The sequence below is a fragment of the Phalacrocorax aristotelis genome, chromosome 1, assembly GCF_949628215.1.
Source record: "Phalacrocorax aristotelis chromosome 1, bGulAri2.1, whole genome shotgun sequence".
NCBI classification, from domain to species: domain Eukaryota; kingdom Metazoa; phylum Chordata; class Aves; order Suliformes; family Phalacrocoracidae; genus Phalacrocorax; species Phalacrocorax aristotelis.
Window position 1 is genome coordinate 88,875,648 of NC_134276.1, and position 22,168 is coordinate 88,897,815.

A 22,168-nucleotide genomic window follows, 5' to 3' on the forward strand; every position below is an offset into this window, starting at 1 on the left:
ATTGTTTCCTCTCATGAAAGACACTATCTGGAATTGTCTTCCTGAACAAAGTGTGTTGAAATGTGTGTTTGTTTCTTTCAGGGTGAGGATTGGTAATTCTCGAGGTGCATACTGATCCTTCAAAGGGCTGCCCACATGTGGGACCAAAGTCAAACCCTTGATCCCAAGGGACATAAATAAATTATTAAAAAATAAGCAAATAATTTCACAAGGCTTCGTACTTACTCTTTGGTATTTCCTCCTACTGTATCTCTGCCGTCCAGTTAAACTAAAAGCTCGCCTCACTTACAGGCATTTTTAGTAGGGATGCATGCAGGCAAACCTTAACGCTGGGATTCCCAGGCTGAGACCCACAGCCCAGCAGTGCTCTGCAGCTTGCTGAAAGTTATCCGGGGGCAACTGCCATACGCTGAATGTGCAGCATGATTTGACCAGCAGCGATGTTTATCCCATTTAAAACAAAGAAGGTCCCCATGACCAAACCATGGGTATCCTAGGCTTTAAGTAGGAGAAGCGATGCTCACTTAAAATATGGATGGGACAGTGGTAGATGAAAAAGTGGCCTAACCCAGTAGTTTGCGCCAGATGTGAAATGGATAAATGCAAAACTATACAAACCAGGATTGGAGAAACACTATTTGTGGTTTTTTTTTTTCTTGACTACAAAACTGCTAAAATCACTGCTATGGATAAAGCCTGCAACTCTAGTTGGTTTGTTTCCTTGTTGTGCATTGAGACTAAGGTATGTATGTTGTCACTCGGGAAGAGACTTTCCTGGCATTCAGATACGTGGAAGTTGAGAACGTAAAGAAGGCAAAGATTAAGTGAGAGATGGACCAGGGGAACTGCCTGAATCACAAATACTCATCAATGCTCTAGATAGTTAAGAAAACCCAAAGAGTGTCTTGGGAAAAAAATAATGGCAATTTATATCACAACAGTACAAGGCACTGGAAAACATCTGGTTTCAATACACATTGAAACTTACCTGAGAATTGCCTTCAATGTCCCCTGTTCTGCTATTTGAAGGATACAGGGGTTTTCTTTAGTGCTACTGTGACACTTCCTGCCAAGCTAGCAGACTCCATAGCATAAAATCAGAGGATCTAGTGGCAGATATCCATTAAAAATATTCATGTTTTTAAGGCTTTAAATAAATAATTCCTGTTTTAATGAAAAGGACAACTGTTTCAGAAAAGAATTAACCCCCTTTTCATCTTCTAAAGTTTGAGCTGATTCTGAAATTTTTTATTTTTTTTTTTTTACAAAAATTGCTTCCTAAAAAGCCTATATTAAGGACTTGAAAGCCTAGATGATTAATTCTAGAGACTCATAATAACCAATGAACAGCGTTAAAAAGTCATCTGTAAGTACCACACTTTACTTTCTACCAGTTACATCATTCTGAGGTACCAAAGCCATCCTGAGGTACCATCCTGAGGTCCAGGACAATAAAAAGATGCTAAAATGTTAACTGAGACACCCTCTTTCATTTATATTAATGAAGTGACTTGGTTATTGGCTCACCACTGTACCTGCTGCCTTCAAAGGAGTGGGATCGGAGAAAGTACTGAAGATCTTAAAAAAGATCTGATAGGAACTCAGTATCTGTGTTATTAGATCATCTGCGAGGGGATGATTCACTTTAACTCTTCAGGACACCAGCTCTGAATTCTTCTCACGTAAGACATAACTTGACTACACTTGCTTGCATCATGCCTTATGTCCTAACAGGTACGGTGTATACTTCACCAGGCAATTTGTTTTTTTGCCTGAAAATAACATAAATCTGCTGATTGACAAAGTATCGCTTCATAAGGACATGCTTTCCATAATTTTTTATTCAAAATGTCTCCATTGTCCATTATTGGTACTCAGGAAGATCTAAAACATCATAATGAATTCCTTTTTTATTCGTGTACTCTAGCTGTCACCTTAATTTCCACATAAATTATACTGGAATGCATGATACTGTAAATACTGGCATCATATTGTCACTTCTTTCTTTAAAATCTTTTAAAATGTCAGACTACACGGAGTAATATATTCAAACGGGTTGTTATATCTGAGCTTTTGACAGAGAAATCTTAGACAGCCTGTACGAATACACTGCAGTAACAACACGTGAGCTAACTTTCCCTATTAAAACAGCTCCAAAAGCCTTTCATGAGCAAACTAACAGTCATCTCCAAAGTTGATTCTAATTATAAGTAGAAAACATTCATTTAGGTCAGCTCCAACAACTGTTGCTATTTCTTGTCATACCAGAAAAATGTCTCAACTATAGCGTTGAATTTAATTACTGAAGTATAATGTTTAAATATGCTTTAATTAGGACTGTGACTGAATTCTGGCATTATCTAATTTCCAGTACTAAACTGTTGCATCAATCATACACTTTTGCACCTTGATGCTGTCTCTGCATATCTGTGTGTGCAAACAGGTTTTCTACCGCCTTGCCAACTCTGCATACCATGTTGGGGAAAGAAGCAATCATTCCTGACAGGAATAATAAAAGTTTTCAATAAAAAGCAAGGAAATATTACAATTATTTTAAATTAGCACATGAAAAAAGGGGGCAGCTCTCAGCACCTTAACTCTTGGGGCGCAGCAGGCTCATCAGGGTGTCTGCACGGTCTGTGGGAGCCTTCCCTCGACTTCAGCCAAGGACTGCCAAAGGAGTTAATTTCCACTGTCACCCTCGTGGCTCTTCCTCACCCTCCCGTCCCCGAGAAGACACAGCTCCCCAACGCTCCTTTCCTCGCGCATCCCGAATCCAACGAGAACCCCCTCATTGGGCTCTGAAGTTGAGAAAGGCGGGATGGGCTTGGTGCACTAAGCTCGGGCGCACTAAACCCGGCGGAGGGGCCGGCCTGCGGGGATCCCCGCAGGGGAGGGGGCTGCCGACCCCGCTGGGCGTGCGCTGCTCCCGGCGGCCCTTCGCAACACAGGCGGCTTTTTGGGTGTGAGACGGCTTTACCCCGTCACGTGCTTCCCCTCACCTGAGCCGAAATCGCGGCTTTGCGCTCCGGCTGCCTCACGCCAGGCGTTCACAGACGCGGCAGGGCTTGCCACAGCCTTTCTCAAACGCACCCTTAATTCGCCGGGGGCTTAGGGAGATTTTTTTTTTTCTTTTTTCTTTTGCTTTTCAAGAAGGGACCGGAAATTCTCCTTAGCCGTCACTCCACTCCCCGAAATCCCCGAGCAACTACGCGCGGCGAGGGCGGCCCGGCGGGACCCGCACCTGGGGCGAGGGGGCGGCCCACCCCCGCAGCACCTCTGCTCTCCCCTTCCCCGAGGAGGCGCGGCGCCGCACAAAGGGACCTGCCCTCGGGCGGCACTGGCCTCTTCCCCCTCACCCCGCCCCGCACTCTCCCCGCAGCGCCCGGGGGGGGGTCTCCCTCCGGCGGGAGGGCCGCGGTGGGGCCGAGCCCCCACCCGGTGCCGGGCCCGACTCACCAGGCGAGGCTGGGGGCAGGTGTGCTCCAGCTCCTCCATGGCCTCCGAGCGCCGCGCCTCAGAGTGGGATTTCGGGATACCTGTTTCTGACTCAGCATCGGGCGCCAGCACTGGCATGGCCGGCGGCACCCTCCTCCTCCTCTTCCTCCTCCTCCTCCGCCGCCGCTGCCGCCGCCCGGGCCCGCCCGGTGCGGGGCTCCGCCGTCACTCGCGTGCCCGCCCGGCGGGGGGTCTCCCCGGGAGCCGCCCGGGGGCACGGCCGCCGCGCGTCGCCATGGCAACCTGGCAGCCACCGCCCCCTCCGCGCCGGGGAGGGACGGGACGGGAGGCCGCGCTCATTTGCATGCGGCCTCCTGGTTGGCTGCTGCTGCGGCGGGCCCCCGGCGGCTGGGGCGGGCGGCCCCGTCCTCGCGGAGGTGACGGTCCCGCCGCCCTGCGCCACCCCCCCCCTTGTGGCCGGGCGGCCTCCCGTGGGGTGCTTGCCGAAGGGCGCCCACACTCCCCGCGAACCGCGGCCTCCCCGGGGCGGGCCGCGCCCTCCGGAGCGCCGGCGGGACCGGCTTGGTGCCGCGCAGCGAGGTGCGGGCATCGGGGAAGGCAGAGCCGCACGGGGAGCGTTTCCCCGCGGCCCCAACCCCCACGCAGCCAGGCCGGGCGCCGCTTCAGCGTACGGCCCTGGGCGGCTCCGGCAGCTCCCTCGCGGTGACCTGCGGCGGAGTTTGACTCGTTCAAAACGGACGGCGGGTGCGAGGAGAGGCGGGGGAGGGAGGCGGCGGTGCTGAACGGACAGCTCCAGCCCGCGGCGCCCCCGGTAACGGACGCGCGGGCGGCCAGCCCCGTGTCGCGCGGCGGCGGCGCACCCCCGGTGCTGGGCAACGGCTGTGGGGCGGGCGGCGTGGGGCGGACGCGGGGAGCGCGTCCTCGGAGCAGGGCTGAAGGGACTGGGCACGGCCCCGTGTTACGTGGTTCTCGGCCAAGTGACGTCGGAAGAATTCCGGGGACGGGCGCATTTCTGTCAGTAACACATACTCGCTTCGGCTCGGGCCGAGTCCCTGGGCGATGCTTCCGCAAATTTGTGGCACTAAAGAAATAAAGTTGCTTTGTAGTGAAAGGAATGATAATATATAACAGTTTCGGTAAAAATGTCATTCTCTTCTGCCAAGAGATGGATGAAAGGACGGAGCTGTAACGGCAGCAGCTCCGTCTAAATGCAGTGAAACGTTTCCATCACGGCCAAATACCTGACAGAGTTCCAGGCCTTAGCGAGGAGCCGGGCTAATGTCTTCCCGGGAGCGACAACCACGCCTTCACCCCAGGCAGCTGTGGCTTCTACATCGCTGAAATGAAATTCCTGGCCACCTCACTCTCGGAGAAGACGAGAACTTGATCAGGATAATATAAAGCCATTGTTTTTTAGAATGGAGAGACTCCGCTGGCTATTGTTAACCTCAATAGATTTGTTAAAGTGGGTTCTGGTAGTACTTAGCTGTGGTGGGCACTGCAGACGTCGTTTTTAAAAATCAAGCTTTATCAAGGGGCGCTAACATTTAAGGCCATCCAAAACCATGAGGAGTTACAAAAGAATCGTGCCTTAGGACCTGAGAGCTTAATTTCAAACTTCTTACCCTTTGCACGTCTGCAAAGGAGGCAGAGTGCAATACAAAAAAAAATTATATGAGCTACGTGAAAGGGAACGGGGTAGCTAAGTGAAGAAGAGGAAATGTGAAAGAAAGGAGAAAGAAAAGAGAATGTGAAAAGAAAGCATGAGAGAGAAGTCAAGGAAAAAGGAAAATACATGCCAAAAGCTGCGACTGCGCAAGGAGGACAGGTAGCCAAACTAATTAAATCTCACAGCTGAATCTTTTTCTCCTAAGTTCCTTTATCAGTTATTCTGTGAGGACTACTCACACTCCAGGGAAATGATTAAACCATGATTAATGCAGCACTCTGCCCGAAATTTGTCACTCATTTTCTTGGGAGAAATTTTTGCAGGGGTTTTACGCTGTTAGAAGAATATTTGGACAGCATGGCTGAGCAGTGTTAGGACTAGCGCAGCCAGAGGTAGCAGGCACCCCTTTATAAACCCAACCACACATGCCAGCTGTGCCGAGACCGGTGCCGGTGTGCGGAAGGAGCAGCACTAGGTACGGATGTATCCGGGGTCAGCGTCCAGCCCTCCCTGACCAGGCGGGTGTGTGGGAATGGAGATGAAAGGGAAAGGGACCTTCTTGCAGCTGGCTGATTGCCAATAAACTGGAAATGTAAATTCCCTTGCCTTTTGTTTATTTTGGGCACAAAAGGGTGAATTTCATCTTTGTTTTTGGACTGAGAGTTTGCTATTGACTCCGGCTGCATTTTGATTCGTCATTTATAGAGACAAGTATTTCCATTTACATGTAGCATTAAAGAATGGTGTCTCTCTCACAGTGGTGTTATCACCTATCTAAGTTGTGGCAGAATTTCAGAGTGGAACACTTTTCTTGCTGCTTATTTCATTTCCACGTCTGGGAAATACTTTATAATTTTTTTCCCTTCTGTTTGAACAGCATGATTAAGAACTGTTGTCTACCTCATTCATTGAGAGAGTTGAAATAACAGCAGCGGGAAGGTTGCGGGGTCTGTTACGTCTATCCAAATGGAAATCGCCGCAGGCCATCTTGGCTCTGATGGACTTAGTCAATGTGTTGGGTATCTTGAAAAAGATATCCTCAATTTTATCTTTTTCTAGCTTTGAGTGGCAAAATGGCCTTTCAAAAGACTGGACTGTGTCTTCTTTACCCTCTAAAATAAATTGATAAAAATTAGGTTTGACTGGAGTAGCTGAGCAGATGGTCTGTGAATCCTCACTAGTCAGCCAACTTTTAAAAGAACAGTGGAGCAAAAGTGTTGGGCGGGAAGGTTCATGCATCTAATTTCTTTTATGTAACCAAAATCCTGCACCAGGCCGAGTACAGTCTCCTGGGCATCCTCCTGCTATTCTTTCAGAAGTAACCGGGACGTAGAGCCACTGCCTTGAATGACCGAACTCTTGGCAACAGCTGCTTAGCCTTGAATAGACATATGATGCATAAAAATCACACCCCATGGTGCATAAATTAACATTACATGCAAACGAGCCAGGAAACCATGATCCCAATCCTCTTAACTCTAATTCCAAGGTCTGAACTGAACAGACAGCAAACAGGGAAAAATCTTAGCCGTTAGGAAGGTTCCGTCTGATATCTGGTGAGGCTCTTTCTGTACGGGATTTCAGTTCGCAAATTGGAACAATTAATTCTCAAAGTATGAAAAATATAAAAATATGTTTCAGTGTTACATTTAAACCCTCTCAAAATGAAATTATCATCTCTGGGATTTGTGGGCAGCTAAGCATTATAGAGACATAATCTGTGTACGTTCTTCTAGACCTTCAAGCCCTTGTTTTTAAATATCTGGGTTTTTTTCCTTTTTCTGTTTAGCCATTCATATTTTTTAAATCTTTTAGTGGAGCACTGATCAGTGCCTGCAACTGTAACTAAACGGACTTCAATTCCTTGTAGACATCAGCAGCTATAAAACCTCTGTCATGCTTTTACCATATTATGCGTGTTAAACTCATTTCAGCAGACTAGCATTGGGAGGCCATGCCTGAAATCTGAACATGAATTAATGTGTCTGCTTCCCTCAGAGGGGTTCTTTTCTCTAGATTTGATGGATTAAGGTAAGCAAGACGCTTACTTCATCAAACCTACTATGTCCAGGTTCATAGCTATGTTGCTTAGTGTACACTAACTGCATCCTTATCTCAAGGCAAAATCACTAGAAGGAGCAACTGTACTTGGAAATTGTGAATAAACGTATTAAAGGCCTCAAAGTGCTCGAGCAGGGAAATGATATGCATTTCACAACTACTTCACAAGGAGTGCTTTCTACTCCTTCTAATGGTAAAGCAATGACATAGCCTGCTATCAGCAGCAGAGTATAATGATGTACACCCAAGCCCCTTGCTGACAAGGTATTTTGGCTTAGATGCCCCCAGTTGCCCAGAACTCTTACTACTACAGAGAAGTCTGTAAATACCGAGCAAAGTCTCCAGGCTAAGGATGGCGGCATTTGCTTTATTAAAGCAAAGATACTCCATTATTGTGATGTCCTTTGTAAAAGCAGGGACTGGAATGCATTGCAGCCCTTGGAGAATATTCTCGAGTGTCTGATCTCAGTGGATCTCAAGCACTACTTAGCACAGCAGAAGTTGTATTTAAAATGGTCTTTGCATGAGAGAGGCTGCAAGAGTCTTACGACTTATAACTGAATCGTAATGAAGAGAAATAGACCCTCGCATATTTTCTGTTCAAAAGTTGGCAGGAAACTATAGAAAACAAAGGACTGGTGTAGTTAAATAGTGTTTGACTTCAAAGCCAAACATCACAGAATAAATTTTTGAATGTTTAACAGATGAGCTGAATTTTGCTTCAACATACGTATTTTGGATCCTGAAGGTTTTAATGACTGTCAACTGCAATACTTTGTAAGATGGAGGAATGGCTTATGTCTGGAGCAGATGAGTTAAAATACTACATTTCTATGTATGTTTGTATATATCTATGTATCTATCTAGGTCATACAAATTCCAGACATGCTAGAATTAGTAGTCAAAAAACAGCAGAAGATACCTTATTGCTGGCATGATCAATTAGTTAAATCACATATTTTAGACTGAGATTGAAAACCCCACAATGGTAGAATTTTTTCCCCACCTGCATAGGTGGGAAAAAAACAGGGAGGGAATAAAAGGTATGAATTTATATACACCCTCTTGGTTTTCACTGCCTCCAAAACCATTGCTTTGCTGCTTCCAAGTATGTTGTCTGATACTGCAGCTTTAATTAATTTTGAAGTTGTAGTTCATCATTCCAGTGGAATGCACAGCACTTACAAACTACCACCTTTTTCTTAGAATAAATCCAAAATATTGAAATATTTCCTGCTTACGAAAGAGTCTTATAGAATGGTATATGGATTAGATCCAGAAGGTTGGGGTTTTTTTATGTGCAGTGACAGTCTGTAAATTATGAAAAGTAAAATCATAGGATTTGGTATAACATAATCTTATACCAGCTTCTTTCCATAATTCAATAGTGGACACGTGATTTTTAATAAATGCTATATTCTCAGGATACTTGATTAGTCAGTCTTTATATAAGAGTTTAACTAAAAATGTCATGTTAATTCCAGTGCGGTTTATAGATAAATCATTTGAAATCTGTAAATTCTTGAAAATAGTGGCTTTTGATGATGCCATTCATCTGTGCTATATAGCACTGTTTTGAATGAGCAGGGCTACCCACTTTGGGGTAGGTTCTTTGCATTCTTGCTCTTTTAGGAACTACGTTTATAAGCACTTTTGAAGAAAATGGTGGGAAATTATGGTCGGTTTTTGACCAAGAGGCTATCTGTCTTCATTTTATTTTTCCAGTCACAGAGACAGTCACTTAGTGTGGGCAGCGTTAGGTCTGTCTGTCCTGTTACTAGATTGTTCTGTTGTCCTTGCTAATTTTAACAATCCAGCTTTTAATTATTGGGTTGTCAGAGGAGGATGAGGGATTTCCAGCAGTGGGACTTCCCTGCTGGATGCACAGAGGCTGGGAAGCGCTTCAATTAGCTAACCTCTGTTGGTCATTCCCTTCCTGGAACCCCAACTATCTAGTCAACCCACTCTTATTATAGAATCATAGAACAATTTGGGTTGGAAGGGACCTTTAGAGGTCATCTAGTCCAAACCCCCTGCAGTGAGCAGGGACATCTTGAACTAGATCAGGTTGCTCAGAGCCCCGTCCAGCCTGACCTTGAATGTTTCCAGGGATCTGCCACCTCTCTGGGCAACATGTGCCAGTGTTTCAACAAACTCAGTGTGAAAAATTTCTTCCTTATATCTAGTCTGAATCTACCCTCTTTTTGTGTAAAACCTTTACCCCTTGTCCTATCGCAACAGGCCCTGCTAAAAAGTTTGTCCCCATCTCTCTCATATTCCCCCTTTAAGTACTGAAAGGCTACAGTAAGGTCTCCCCGGAGCTGTCTCTTCTCCAGACTGAAAAACCCCAAGCCTCTCAGCCTGTCCTCATAGGAGAGATGCTCTATCCCTTGGATCATTTTGGTGGCCCTCCTCTGGACCCACTCCAACAGTTCATTGTCCTTCCTGTGCTGAGGATCCCAGAGCTGGATGCAGCACCACAGGTGGCATCTCACCAGAGCGGAGTAGAGGGGCAAAATCGCCTCCCTTGACCTGCTGGCCACACTGCTTTTGATGCGGCCCTGTTCTTTCTTTCTTATTAGAAACTTTTTCTTAATGTCTAACCTGACCCTCCACTGCTGCAATCTATTACCCCTGCTTGTTTTTCTACTGGACACAGAGAACAGATTTACTCTCTTTTGCTTTTTGTATGACTCGCATGGTTAAGATTTTGAAACAATAGTTTGACAATTCTGAATAGAGAGCTGACAATTTCCAGTATGTTGGTATTTTTGTCGTGTCTCTCACGACTTTTCTAGACTAAACTGCCCCAGTTGTTCCAATAGCTTCTCATAGGTTATATTTTACAGATCTCATTATCCACCCTGTTCTATTTTGGGTTCTGTATAGATTTCTTGCAGAGTGGTGCAAGCACAGTGCTATAACTGCAACTTTACCACTACCAAGAAATAAAATGCTGAGTATTACAGATGTTACTCCTTTATATATCCCAGTATAAACTTTGCCTAAATGAGTCACATTCTATCTGTCCTGCTTCTTATTGTTATAGATAAAATATAATTTAAGAAAAATCTCTTTCCTATTTACATTTAAGCTGTGTTGTTATCCCTCCTTTCTCTTTTCCCCCCTCTTCTGGCTTTCTAGATATGCACTCCAATCCCCTTCAATCCTCCAATCCAATCCCAATCACACAAAGCTAAGACTACCTTTCTTGCACATATTTGTATTGCACTCACTTCTACCCATTTTCCTTCTGTCTGGTGCCTTCCTTTTCCCCCAGCTCAATTTCAAACTTCTTGGATTGATCTTCAGCGTTCTGTCACACTATCTTTTCCAGTATTATAAGTCTTCAATACTGTTATTTCCCTCCACTGTTTTTGTCAACTATCTTCTCATTTGTCAATTTTTCATGCAAGTACCTTCACAGTTTTTTCCCCCATACTATCTCAAATGCAAACCTGCCAAGTAAAACACGAAAAAATCATACTGTTAACTGCATTCAAGTGATTGTTGGGGGTTCATGTTTCATATTTTGGGTACCAAAAACTTAATAACTGGACATTTTAATAATCTGGATAGAGATACACACTTTATTTAAAACAAAACATGTACTAATGCACTGTAAAATGATTACCTGCTAGCTAGGGTGGCTTTTACAATTATTAAGATTGTTTGACCCTAAGATCTTATTTCAGTTGCTTATAACTTTGCCACCATTGAAACCTTTGATCTGACGTTTTACTGGCTGGGCGTCTTCTACCCATGGAGCAATTATGGACAACTTCTACCAGCATAATACAACTGTTTCTGGAAAAGAGATTGAGAATACCCTGCAGATATTTTGGGGACTTTTTTCTTTGAAAAAAACAGCACAACAAACCATCTTCTTTTTAATAAAAAAACCCCAAACCTCATGTAGTCAAAGGTTACATGTGCTACTTTTTTTGATAGACTAATTTAAATAAAAAGGGGGAGGGAAGGGTCAAAGACTTCCTAAAGAAATTCTGTTTTGTAAAAACAGAATGAGGGAAGATCAGATGTAGACTGTAAACAATCAACTGCAGGAAAGGGAGAAAGAACCTCGTATGCTTTCTGGATTTACATAGTTAAACACAAAAGCCAAGTTGTCAGACTTGTATGAATTCCTACCTATCTTTAAGAATGTCAATAAAATTATCCTTTCACCGCATAATTTCACTAAAACTTCTCAAACCTTACCTATGTGTACTTACCATGCTATGAAAGTCCTAGGACTGATTTTTCACTCTTTGCTCAGGTATGATACTGAAATGAGATTACTGTCTCTTGTTCTTGTATTCAAGTACAAAACAGTGCTGGCATTTCTGTGGGCTCTCTGCTGTGTTTGAAAGGCGATGGTATGGGCTGGTATGTCAGGCATGTTCTTTTCATCTTTGGACAACTCAGAGTGAGGAGGCTTCACCATTTTCAGAAGTGGCCTTCTAGAAGGTCCATGGAGCATAAAGAGAGAGATGGGGGAGAGGGAGAAGGTAAAGCCACTCCACACATTGTCCTGATGCATGGAACAGGACATTATGGAGTCTCCATCCTTGAGATAGCCAAACTTTGACTGGACACAGCCTAAGCAATCTGCTCTGTCTGAGCCTGGTTTGAATAGGGGGAGGACTAGAGATCTGCAGAGGTCCCTTCCAACCTGAATTATTCTAAGATCCCACACTTAGGCAAGCTAGCTAAAGCAAGATGACAAAAAAATTATTTATGCTGTGGTCTTAAGGAGAAGAACACTCTCAGGATAAGACCCTCAGTACATCTGGGAGAAGTAGAAAAAATTGGGGAAGTGTTTACAGTTGAAAGATGAGGAGGAAAGTGGAAAGTCTTTTCCCAGTTTCTATATTATTACTTGTGGATTAAATAATTTCTAAGCAGGTCATGAGTTTTTGAAAAATACATGTAAGAATGAGAGAATGAGTGACCCTTAATAACAGCTAAACTGTAGTTTCACTGCCCTAGCACAGTGAAATGTTAATGATACCAGAAGGCCAAATATAAATACAGAAAGTGATTCACTATGTAAGATTTTGTTATAATAAATGAAGGGCTCTGGCCACGTGCATAGGTTGATGTAGGACCTGTGTTAGTGCCCTGAATGCATTAATAGGCTTTAATAACCCTGACTGCCCTCAGCTGGGTTGGCCCCATATCCTGCTGCCTATGGGCCAAAGAGCCCCTCTTCAGTTCAGCCCCAGGCCTTCGGTCCACACCTGAACTACATTATAGGAGTGGGTGGCTCCAGCTGCATTGCAGCTGAGCTTGGCCATAGACTCTCTTGATCTTGACCTTAACCCATGGACTGACTTCCTGCCCTGGCCAAGGACCTTTCTCACCACCATGGGCTTGCCTGGTGATTGCTGGGCTGCGTCTGACCCATATTACCAGCACCGGACCTGCCCTTGACTTGTGTTTCTGGGTTGCCTGTGGTGATGAGGCAAGTTGGAGATCTTATTTGATGACCTGGACCCTCAGCTGGGCCTGCCCTGCTCCTCTCGCATGGGGTCTGTGGGATGGGACCCTGGGTGGCAAGGTCCCTACCCCACCACCACGTGATATGTCACATTGGTGGCTTCCTGTCCTTTGAGAACAGCTGACTCTTGCTGCACCCTGACAGATAGCTCAGGCCTTCCTAAGCCCTGAGTCGAGCACAGTTGGGGCTGGCCCATGGCTGCGTGAGGTTTTCCCTGGTGATTCCTCCTGGGTCATCAGCCCGACCCTGGGCTTTGGTGTCCCCACCATGCTGGCCCCCTGCCCAGCCCCAGCTCCTGAGTGAACCCTCCTCCCAGGGCACACCTGGCAGCCTCTGGGGGCTGGCCTCCAGGGTTCCTGCCACCCACAAGTCCCCTCTGCCATGGCCCTTTCCCAGGCCCCTGTCACTGCCGTGGCTCAGTGTCCATGAAGTAGCCTGCTGACAACCCACAGCAATTAAATCACCTTACAGCAAACTGTTTCCAAGCCCAGATCTCTGTAAGGTGTGAGGACACACCTTGTTTGGGAGTGGGGCCTGCTGCCAGGGCCCTGAGGGCACTGATGGCCAGAACAGCCTCACTGGGGTCCCCTGCCTTCTGCCTGGGGGATCTCTCCAACTTCTGGCCCGCGCTGTCAGTCCTGGCCAGAGCTGGGCTGTAGGAGTGCTGGTCCCCAGCTCAGCTACAGCCATGCCCCCAGCTTCCTGGCTCAACCTTAGATCCACCTCGTTGCTACAGACTTACCTGGTGATCCTCAGGCTGTGTCTGACCCTGGTTACCATCACTGGGCCTGATCCTCATCCCTGCCCAAGGGCTGACTTCATGGCTTGACCTCGGACCTGCCTTATCACCATGGACTTGCCTGGTGATTGCTGGGCTGTGTCTGACCCAGGCTACCATCACTGGACCTGACCCTGAGTCGTGCTTCTAGTTTGACCTCAGAGCTGCTTCATCACCACGGACTTGTCTGCTCTGGGTTTTGGGCTGACCCCAACTCCCATCCCAGGGCTGCCCTGCTTGCGGCCCTCAGGGGCTGGGGGACAGGGGCCCAACTGTCCTGCCAGCCTTGCCATGCTGGGATCCCTGCCTGTAGGGAGCGGTCAGCCATTGCTGCTTCCCCACACTGTGAGCACAGCCTTTACCAGCACCCATCCAGCAACAGAGAGTTGTCAGAGTTACAACTAGACTTCACAGCATATGATGGTGTTTTCCTCCTCTCTGCCCAAGAGACATGAAACACCAAATGCTATGAGTATTCACCAATGGAACTGCATTTGATCTTCAGCCAGGTCTTGAAATGTAACAGCCTCTCTGCAATAATGTTCTGCTTATACATTAATTGTTCATTTTTCTGAAATTGTAAAGAAAGAGTGCTGAAAGTAGTTAAAACAGAGACTTTCATGCTGTGGCAATAACTGTATGCTTTTGAATACCATTGGCATCAGACTTAATTCTTAGACATTATAATTATGTGAGGGCTCATTCTTTGTGAGTTTGCTCTCACTTGTCTTCCCTATTCAATTTACATTACAATATTTTGTACTTTTCTTCTAGGCTTGAATAGGAATATTGTATTAGGCAAGCAGGTGATGAGATTCTGCTCTCTGTTCCGGTTAGTGTAATTCTACCAGTTCTGGTCGAGTTACTAGGATTTGCTGTAATTTAACTGCAATCAGAATTTAATGTGTTTGGGGTTGTTTTTTTTTCTTTTTTAAAGTACATCTGGATGTTCATTCCATAGACCTTTTTTCTGTCAGAATGGAAATTAACATGTTGTTCTAGTTTCTATTTCACATTTGCATTTCAGAGCCTTAACATCCTAATAGTGACTTTATTCTCTTCACACTGCTGTCAGCAGGTAACTCAGGAAGGAAATTAAAAAGACCTGTGCAGTGAACAAAAGACATTTACAGTCCTGGTTAGTTAGGAGCCTACCCTTTAAACATAAACGTCTGCATTATCTTTAGTGATAAACAAATGGGGAAGCATTTATTTCTTCATATTTTTATCAGTTAACTACCTGTGAAGAGTTCTGAAAACAAAGACCTCATGGTAAGTAATAATTTGAGATTTTTTTATTTTTAATTTATGTAATCTGTGCTCCTTTAGGAGCTGGGTCCTCCATACAGTTAATTCATGTTGAAATGTCACGTAAAAAGCATAGTTTAGTAAGCAGCTGCTGAAATGAAGTAGTCAGAGGTGTACCATATTTGATGTAAAAACCTTAAGTTAATTGAGTGATAAAATGAATTAATTCAGACCAATGTAAGGTTTAAAAGTAAGAGAATGAAATACTCCACGTTTGTAGGAAACATACACATAGAGCATATACACTCACATCCTGAGCACTAGCATGCCGCCCCCCCGCAATTCTCCACAAAGACAGGCTGTACTTAATGATATAATAATGTTTAGGCATTTTGAGTTAGACATAGTACAGGTGAATTTGCTACCTCACTATAATTCATGGTTTACTTGCATTCTGTTTTTTGTACCACCCCTCTTAGTTTCAACAGATTTTCCATCATAAAAAAAATTACCAACCATAAGATTAATGTGCAATGTCTGAATCTGAGAGTTTTAACTTTTTGTCCTACTGTCTTTGAGACAGATCAAGCATACCCTAGACATAAAAAGAAGACAAGAATAATCCTTGGTACAGAAATTATTTTGTCCATTTAACCTAGGTTTGATCCTGTACTCCATTTGTACTTTCATATGTTATATATATGACTGTTTATATTATCATGGAGCTTTTGCAATGAGTTTATAATATTTTCTATTCATAACTTATGTATTTAAATTACAGCTCTAAGAAAACAACATGGAAAATACATCTTTGTCACCTTTCGTTGGAATCTGGGAGTTTCGTGAGCTTCCTCTTCTGTACTGCATTTTTTGCTGCCTACCATCTTCGTTACTGTGCTTCTCTTGCACTTTTCTCTGCAGCTATCACACTTTCCTTGAGAGAACCTTGGGTGGCCGTGAACTGCGCAGTGGAATTCCCACTTCTTATACTTAAAAGACAATTGAGCAAAGGTCATGCCAAGTTGTTCATGTATGACTATCCCAAGGGAGGTTAAAAATCAGCTCAAAGTAATCTGCTGTGATAAAGCTGTTTAGCAGAGGAAGTCCCAAATCTTGCTGTTATTTTTCTTTTCCAAAGCAAAGCACATCCCCTGCCCCCCTCTTTCTTTCCCCCCACTGCAGCATTTAAATATGCTTGCTATGCTCTGCTTTGGGAAACAGATGCATTCTTGTTATGGCCAGAGATGAATGTCAAGGATTGAACTAACATTCATGAAAAAGGCTTTTGTTTCATCTGTGCTGTCCCACAGTGGAGCTATGGCAACAACTTCAGTTTGGTAAATTAACTGTATCACTGTGTACTGGCTCAAATCATGGCATCACCTGAATAACAAATGTGCCACTGTTTGTATGACAGCTCGCAAATGGTATTGTTTTATTTAAATCAAAAGCATTAAAATCCAGTCAATTCAAAACTCCAAAGCATGTGAAGGCTAGGTATATGAAAAATGCAGTTGTTACCTTTTTACTCAAACTGAACAATTTCATGACATTGCTTTTCTATAAACGTTTCCCAATCATAGCTTAAAAAATTGAGTACCTTCTGAATTTGAACTCCACATCATGCTTGGTGATGCAATATTGTTTTCTGCAGGTGTTCAAAAAAAGCAAAAAAACCACCAGTGGATATGGACATAAGAAAAGGCTGCCTGTCGGTCAGGCAAGCATTCTTGCCATAGCTGTCAGTGTTTCCAAGGACATGGGTTGCTACAGCTGAGCTGATCTAACAACTACCTACTGCTGAGAGGGGTGGTCCCATTCTCTGGAGTGCTTGGGAAGGGGCATTCAGGCTGTCAGGGTGGCTGGGGAAGCAGGCTGGTCTCTTCCAGCACCAGGGAACTGCTACAGGTGGTTGGGGTGGTTCTTCTGCTTCCATCTGAGACTAGGTCCAGCAGTGAGAGGTAGTGTTGTACTAGGAACTGGGTACGTAAGTTAGAAGGATCAACATCTGGTAGGGTTGGTTTTTTTTTATTTCTCTTACCAATGCAAAGGAGTCCTTGTGAATCAGGAAAATAACTTTCAGTTTTAGGACCATAAAAATTCTCTGTTACAGATAGTTGAGAACAGTCAGTATATCCAGGCCAAACAATACTAGCTAATGCTCCTGTAACAGCACATCAGCCGTAAGGACAGAGTCCAGTTCACTCTCAAATGGCTCTGAAGTGTCAGTGCTACCTGCCTTTGTAAGAAGTTGGAGTTAGTGCCCATGTATTTTCTTGAACAGGAAATGCTCTTCCAGAAAACTCTGCAAATAAAGGTGTCAAGTTCTTTGGGTAGTGACTGGCCAAGGCTGATGTTTTTGTTAAAAGGTCAAGATAAGGTTCATCTGTGGTGAAACAGGACAAACCAGTATCCCTGGGTTTCTTAATGAAGGCACAGGCAGATAGATAAGCCATTTTAGAAGAGAGGACTTATAAAGCTTCAGTTGTCTGAACTGAGGCTTTTAAAAACATTTCCAGCTATACTTGAAACTGAAATATATCCTTTTCCGGTCACAGCACTTGCTCCTCACCTGAAGGCCAGCATGTAATACTCTTGAAACATGTAAGCGAAGGTACCTCTGTAGGATCGAGATGAGCAGATCATACCCCACCTTCCACCCGTCCCCTGCCAAAACCAGGTGTATGCAGGGCAAAAGCTAACGGGTCTTTGAGCTCTCCATCCACTTGGCTTCTTAAGAAATCCAGTCTAAATCTATTTTTTTCATGTCTAGCAAGGAAGGGAAAAAGAAAAAAAAAAAAGGTAAAGGAGGAAACAGTAGAGCAACCGTTATGTCACTGAACTGGCCAACTGCTACCTGTCTCTGAAGAGACCAGGGAGTAGTTTACTGAAGGAGCTCCTGAAACTTGCGGCAAGTGGCTATCAATACCTACTCTAAACACGCTAAAATAAAACCATGCTGCTATGGATGTTATCCAGAGCCTGCCACAATCGCCCCCCTAGCTTCTGCGGCTCAATGTTGCTTAAAAGCACGTGGGAAATGCCTGTCTCTCCCAGCAGGACCCGACGTACCGCTAACAGTGCTGCTGCGGGCTGCCCTCGACCCTCACGCTGCAGCCCGGCTCCGGCTTTTAGATGGCTGACATCAACCACCGCCTTACCCCAATTCAGGAGCGTGGATTTACATCGCTTTGCCCCAATTAAGCCGCCATACCACCACAGCCCATGGGCCCCTACCGCCCCGTAGCAGGGCGGAGCCCTGCTGGAGATCGCGCCGGCGCAAGCCGCTGGACGGCGCTGCTGCTGCTGCTGCCCAGACACCCCTCCCGGGCCCTCGGGACAAACTAACGAGCACCGTCTGAAAACGCAACGTCTTGGAAAGCGCTGCCGCTGCGGCGGCAGGCCCGGCCCGGCCCCGGAGCTGCCAGCGCCTGCCCAGGCCTCAGCCAGAGCCTGGGCTGACACCGGCGACCGTCGGCGCACGCCTCGCCCAGGAAGTAGCTCCACTTCGCCCGGGGCTTCCTCCCTGCACCCGGCTGTGGGAGGGCAGCGGAGGACACCCCCCCGGCAGCGCTGCTGCCGCCGCCGCCGCCCGTGCTTCCCCCGCCCCGGGCCTGGGCCCGCCCCCGCGCGGGGCGGCCGGAGCCGGAGCCGCCGCGGGCGCTGATTGGCTGCCGCCCCGGCGGCGGCGCGCGGGGCTCCCGTCTCGCGCCACTTTCGGGAGCCTTGGCGCGAGCGGAGCGTGCGGGCGCCATGGCCGAGAGGGGCGCCCAGGGCCGGGACGGTGAGGCTGCCGTGGGCGCGCGCACGCGCTCGTTTGGAGGGGACGGGGCACCCCCCCCCCCATTCCCTCCGCGGCGGGGCGGCAGCTGCCGCCATCGTTTCGGTTTTAGGCGGGAGGCGGGGGGTGGGGGGGCAACGGGGCAGCGGCGCTCGGGGCGGGGAGCTGCGGGGAGGGGGCGTGAGGGAGGGGGAGAGAGCGCGCGTGCGCGGCGGGCTGTGGCGGGGGGCGGTGGGGAGGGCAGCGGTCGGTGCCCAGCTCGCCAGGGTCCGGGGTCAAGCGTCCCGCGTCCCTCCGCCTCGGGGCGGGTTGGCGGGGCGGCGGCCGTGGTGCCCAAGCCCGGGGCCCTCTCCCGGCGGTAGCGGGGGGTGGTCTGTAGCGGGAGTTGTCCGTCCCCGTCCCGCCCCGCTACCCCGGCAGCGGCGGGGCCCGGGTTAGCCCGGGCGGCAAGGGCGGCTGCGGGCTTATCTCCCCCGGCCGCGCACCCGCAGCCTGGGGACGCGCTGGCGCTCCCCTGCTGGGGGCACCGGCAGGGGCGGGCAGTCTCAGCTGGGGGCGAAAACACCCTCCCCTCAGGAAAGCGCACCACCTCAGCGGCTTGCTTTCAGTAAATGCAAAAAATTGTCAGAAAATCTTGTATAAATACACCCAAACTGTTACATCTTTGCTGTTCTTCCACATTTGGTAGCAGTCAGCATAAACACCCCTTTTCAGTGCATCCCAACCCTTAACAATACAAATCCGTACTTACTTGCTTCAGCCACGCTGCCTAGGTGCAGCTGTATTCCCAATCTGGGCCGCCGCTGTCACCGGGAGGGGCTGGTCTTCTCCCTGCTGCCTGGCCTGGCTGCTTGCACGAGCCCTGGGCCTGCAGCCTGGGGACTCAGGTTGTCACACAGAACCCGTGGTCTTGTGCCTGGGCTAGCTGTTTGCTTTCATGAATTAGATTGGGACCATTCTTTCTCTGTGGACAGTTTATCTGTGTGTGTCCCCCTACCCAAAATCAAGAGAGAAAAAAGTGTAGGTAAGTGGGGAGCACCTTGCTGAGGGGAGTGTTGCAAGGGGAAGAAAGTGTACCAGGAAATGGGGTGGCAGTCTTCTGCTGTCAGCAAATTACTAGTTTGTCTCAGTCTAGCTGCACTCTTAAACATTGTGCCTAAAAAGCCACCTACAAAAACCCATTACCGCTTTGTAGCGATGTAGGCCTTTTCTAAGTCTGTCTGTTCCTGAGTTGTCATGGAGACATGCAAAATAAAAGGAGCTGGAAATTCCCAAGGGAAGAGCACAGGGTGGGGAGGGATCCTGTTCAGATAAGGGTTGTTGAGATTTGAGAGGTGCTTTGGGAATCTAGGTGGTAGCTTCTTGCTGAATGTGGACTGGCATGAAGTCGGTTTGATCCCTGTGTCTGTCTGAGACCATGGCTTCAGTAGAATTCCAGAACTGCCTTATCAAGAGCCAGCTGTGTGCTTTTATCCAAGTAGGTGTCTATGTTCATTGTAAGTAAAACTGCAACCGTCTATTAATACATCACTGAATGCTAAGTACCAAAGATAACAGCAGCTCATGACTGAACTGCTCTTGTTTTTAATTAATTGCAGCTATGTGTGAGCCTGGAAGTTTTGCGATATCACGTTCTAGACGCGAGAATAAATCTAGAAGAGTCCAGCAAGAAGCACTGGAACGTCTGAAAAAAGCCAAAGCTGGTGAAAAAATAAAATATGAGGTGATAATTCCTCATCTTTCCTTTTTAGTAAAAAGAGAATGTGAGCTGATATGCTTAACTATGCTTTATGTAAAAGTTATGGGAAACCAAATCTGCCTTTCAGAACAGCTTTTGTTTTACAACAATGTATGCTTTTCAAAATGTAGCTGTAATTGTTTTGCTGCTTTCTGGTATAATTTATTTGCATCTTTCTGTTTTCAAAACTAAAACAAGTTTATTAACTGCAAGTCAAACATGCTTGATATTGCTTGATACCTACTTCACAGGGAAGGATCAACTTTTAAAACTTAATTGCGTAATTTATGCTATGATATAAATTACTTTTTTTTAACTTCAAATGGTTTTAGACTTTAAATGAATTTCAGAGCTTTTCATGACTGAAATCCATTACAAAGAAACCACAGTTTAAGTATTTAACTGGTAGAACTGAAATTGGGCAGTGTAACGTTGATACTGTCCAACTAATTGTAATGCTGACAGGAAGTGACTTCCACATTGAGGTGGATAAATCTAAAGAAGCCTGAAGTGCATAGATCATTAACATGCAAATTTCCATTGAGGCACGAAAGAGCGTTTTCAGCATTATGCTGGGGTGCACATTAAATCACCTTCCTTGTCATTGGGCTCATCTTGGTGTTTGAGACTAGAGCCAAAGGTCAGAAGGCTCAATTGCTAGGATTTTTTGGGTTTGGTTTTTTTTTTTTTGTAATGTGAAATGAGCAATAAAGCAAGTCAGTTTCAAATGAAATCTCTGCCAGGGCTTCACCAGATGATGAGTTTCAATATACTGTGATAATTAAAAAAATTAATAACTTGTCTTCTGCCACTGCCAAAAAAGAAACGTAAACTGAATGAATAACTGCGCTTACAAGTTGTGAGCAGTGTAACAGTGCAGGAAACCATGTATTTCTTGGGAACTTTTATGTTCTTACTGATGACCTATACTAATAAGTAATGGCATGGGAACTGTTAATTCTCAGTATACCTTAACTGTAGGTTGAGGAGTTCACAGGTGTTTATGATGAAATAGATGAGGAAGAATACTCCAAGATGGTCAGAGAACGTCAGGATGATGACTGGATTATTGATGATGGTAAGTTAAGATTAATTTGGAGAGTTACTTCTGATTATAGTGTTATAACTCATTAAGGCTTAATAATGTTCACAATTTGAGGTAAGTTATAGTTATTACATTCTTTCAAATTGTTTTAGGAGACAAGAAGAAGATAAGCCTTTATATGGAAATGAATCTTTTTGTGGTGTTCTCACAGTAGTGTTATCAGGATGGTAATGAAAATATTTTTCCATTAAGAACTGTTTTTGCAATTTTATTTCCAGTTATCAGTGATGTAACTTTAAAAGGAAGTACTATAATGGATAATTTATAATTCAACATGTAATAATATAATCAGTCTAATAGAAGATACAGCTGAGTGTGCTGTAGTTTTTAACGCTTCTGCATTTATAACTTCTGCTCTACATTAAAGGAGACGAAGTGTTTAAATATGTAGAACTTTTGGTTATTAATATTTTAAGAAATACCAGAAAACAGAATTAAAAATGTAAATTTTTAACAATTTGCTTTTCTACAGATGGGATAGGCTATATAGAAGATGGAAGGGAAATCTTTGATGAAGATCTGGATGATGATGCTCTTGGTTGCAGTAAGAAAGGTAGGTTGAACACGACCCCTGTAGAATGTCTTCCAGTGGCTTTTAAAAGGTACCTAAAATGAGCATCACGTCTTGGCATTAGGACGTGGTGAATATGGCCAAATTACATGTTACTTGAAGCTCTGTAGTTCTGTGCCTGTGGATTTTGTTTAGCCCCTGTGATACAGAAGATAGAGGTCCACAGATTGAGGTCAAATCACTGCTGACCACTTCAGCACTACCAGGGCAATTTTGCTATGGTCTTCTGTGGGACAAATATTCACTTCTAGAACAAAC

The 22,168-nt window shown here is 45.8% G+C and overlaps 2 protein-coding genes across 3 annotated transcripts in view; one reads left to right on the forward strand and one right to left on the reverse strand.

The window, feature by feature from the left end:
• Nucleotides 1-15,786, reverse strand: part of PCYT1B (phosphate cytidylyltransferase 1B, choline) — a 45,133-nt gene extending 29,347 nt beyond the window's left edge. The window contains exon 1 of one of the 2 annotated variants that reach the window (XM_075097425.1): nt 15,534-15,786. In XM_075097425.1, the coding sequence (XP_074953526.1) occupies nt 15,534-15,731 (198 nt within the window). In that variant the 5' untranslated portion in view covers nt 15,732-15,786. Of the gene's footprint in view, nt 1-3,459; nt 3,699-15,533 lie in introns of those variants that run through there. The other variant, XM_075097436.1, reaches the window with a different exon arrangement.
• A 2,498-nt stretch (nt 15,787-18,284) lies between these two features.
• The window catches only part of POLA1 (DNA polymerase alpha 1, catalytic subunit), a 205,300-nt gene continuing 201,416 nt past the window's right edge, over nt 18,285-22,168 (forward strand). Inside the window, exons 1-4 of the mRNA XM_075097393.1 lie at nt 18,285-18,499; nt 20,095-20,219; nt 21,216-21,312; nt 21,812-21,892. Of these exons, the coding sequence (XP_074953494.1) occupies nt 18,469-18,499; nt 20,095-20,219; nt 21,216-21,312; nt 21,812-21,892 (334 nt within the window). The 5' untranslated portion in view covers nt 18,285-18,468. The remainder of the gene's footprint in view (nt 18,500-20,094; nt 20,220-21,215; nt 21,313-21,811; nt 21,893-22,168) is intronic.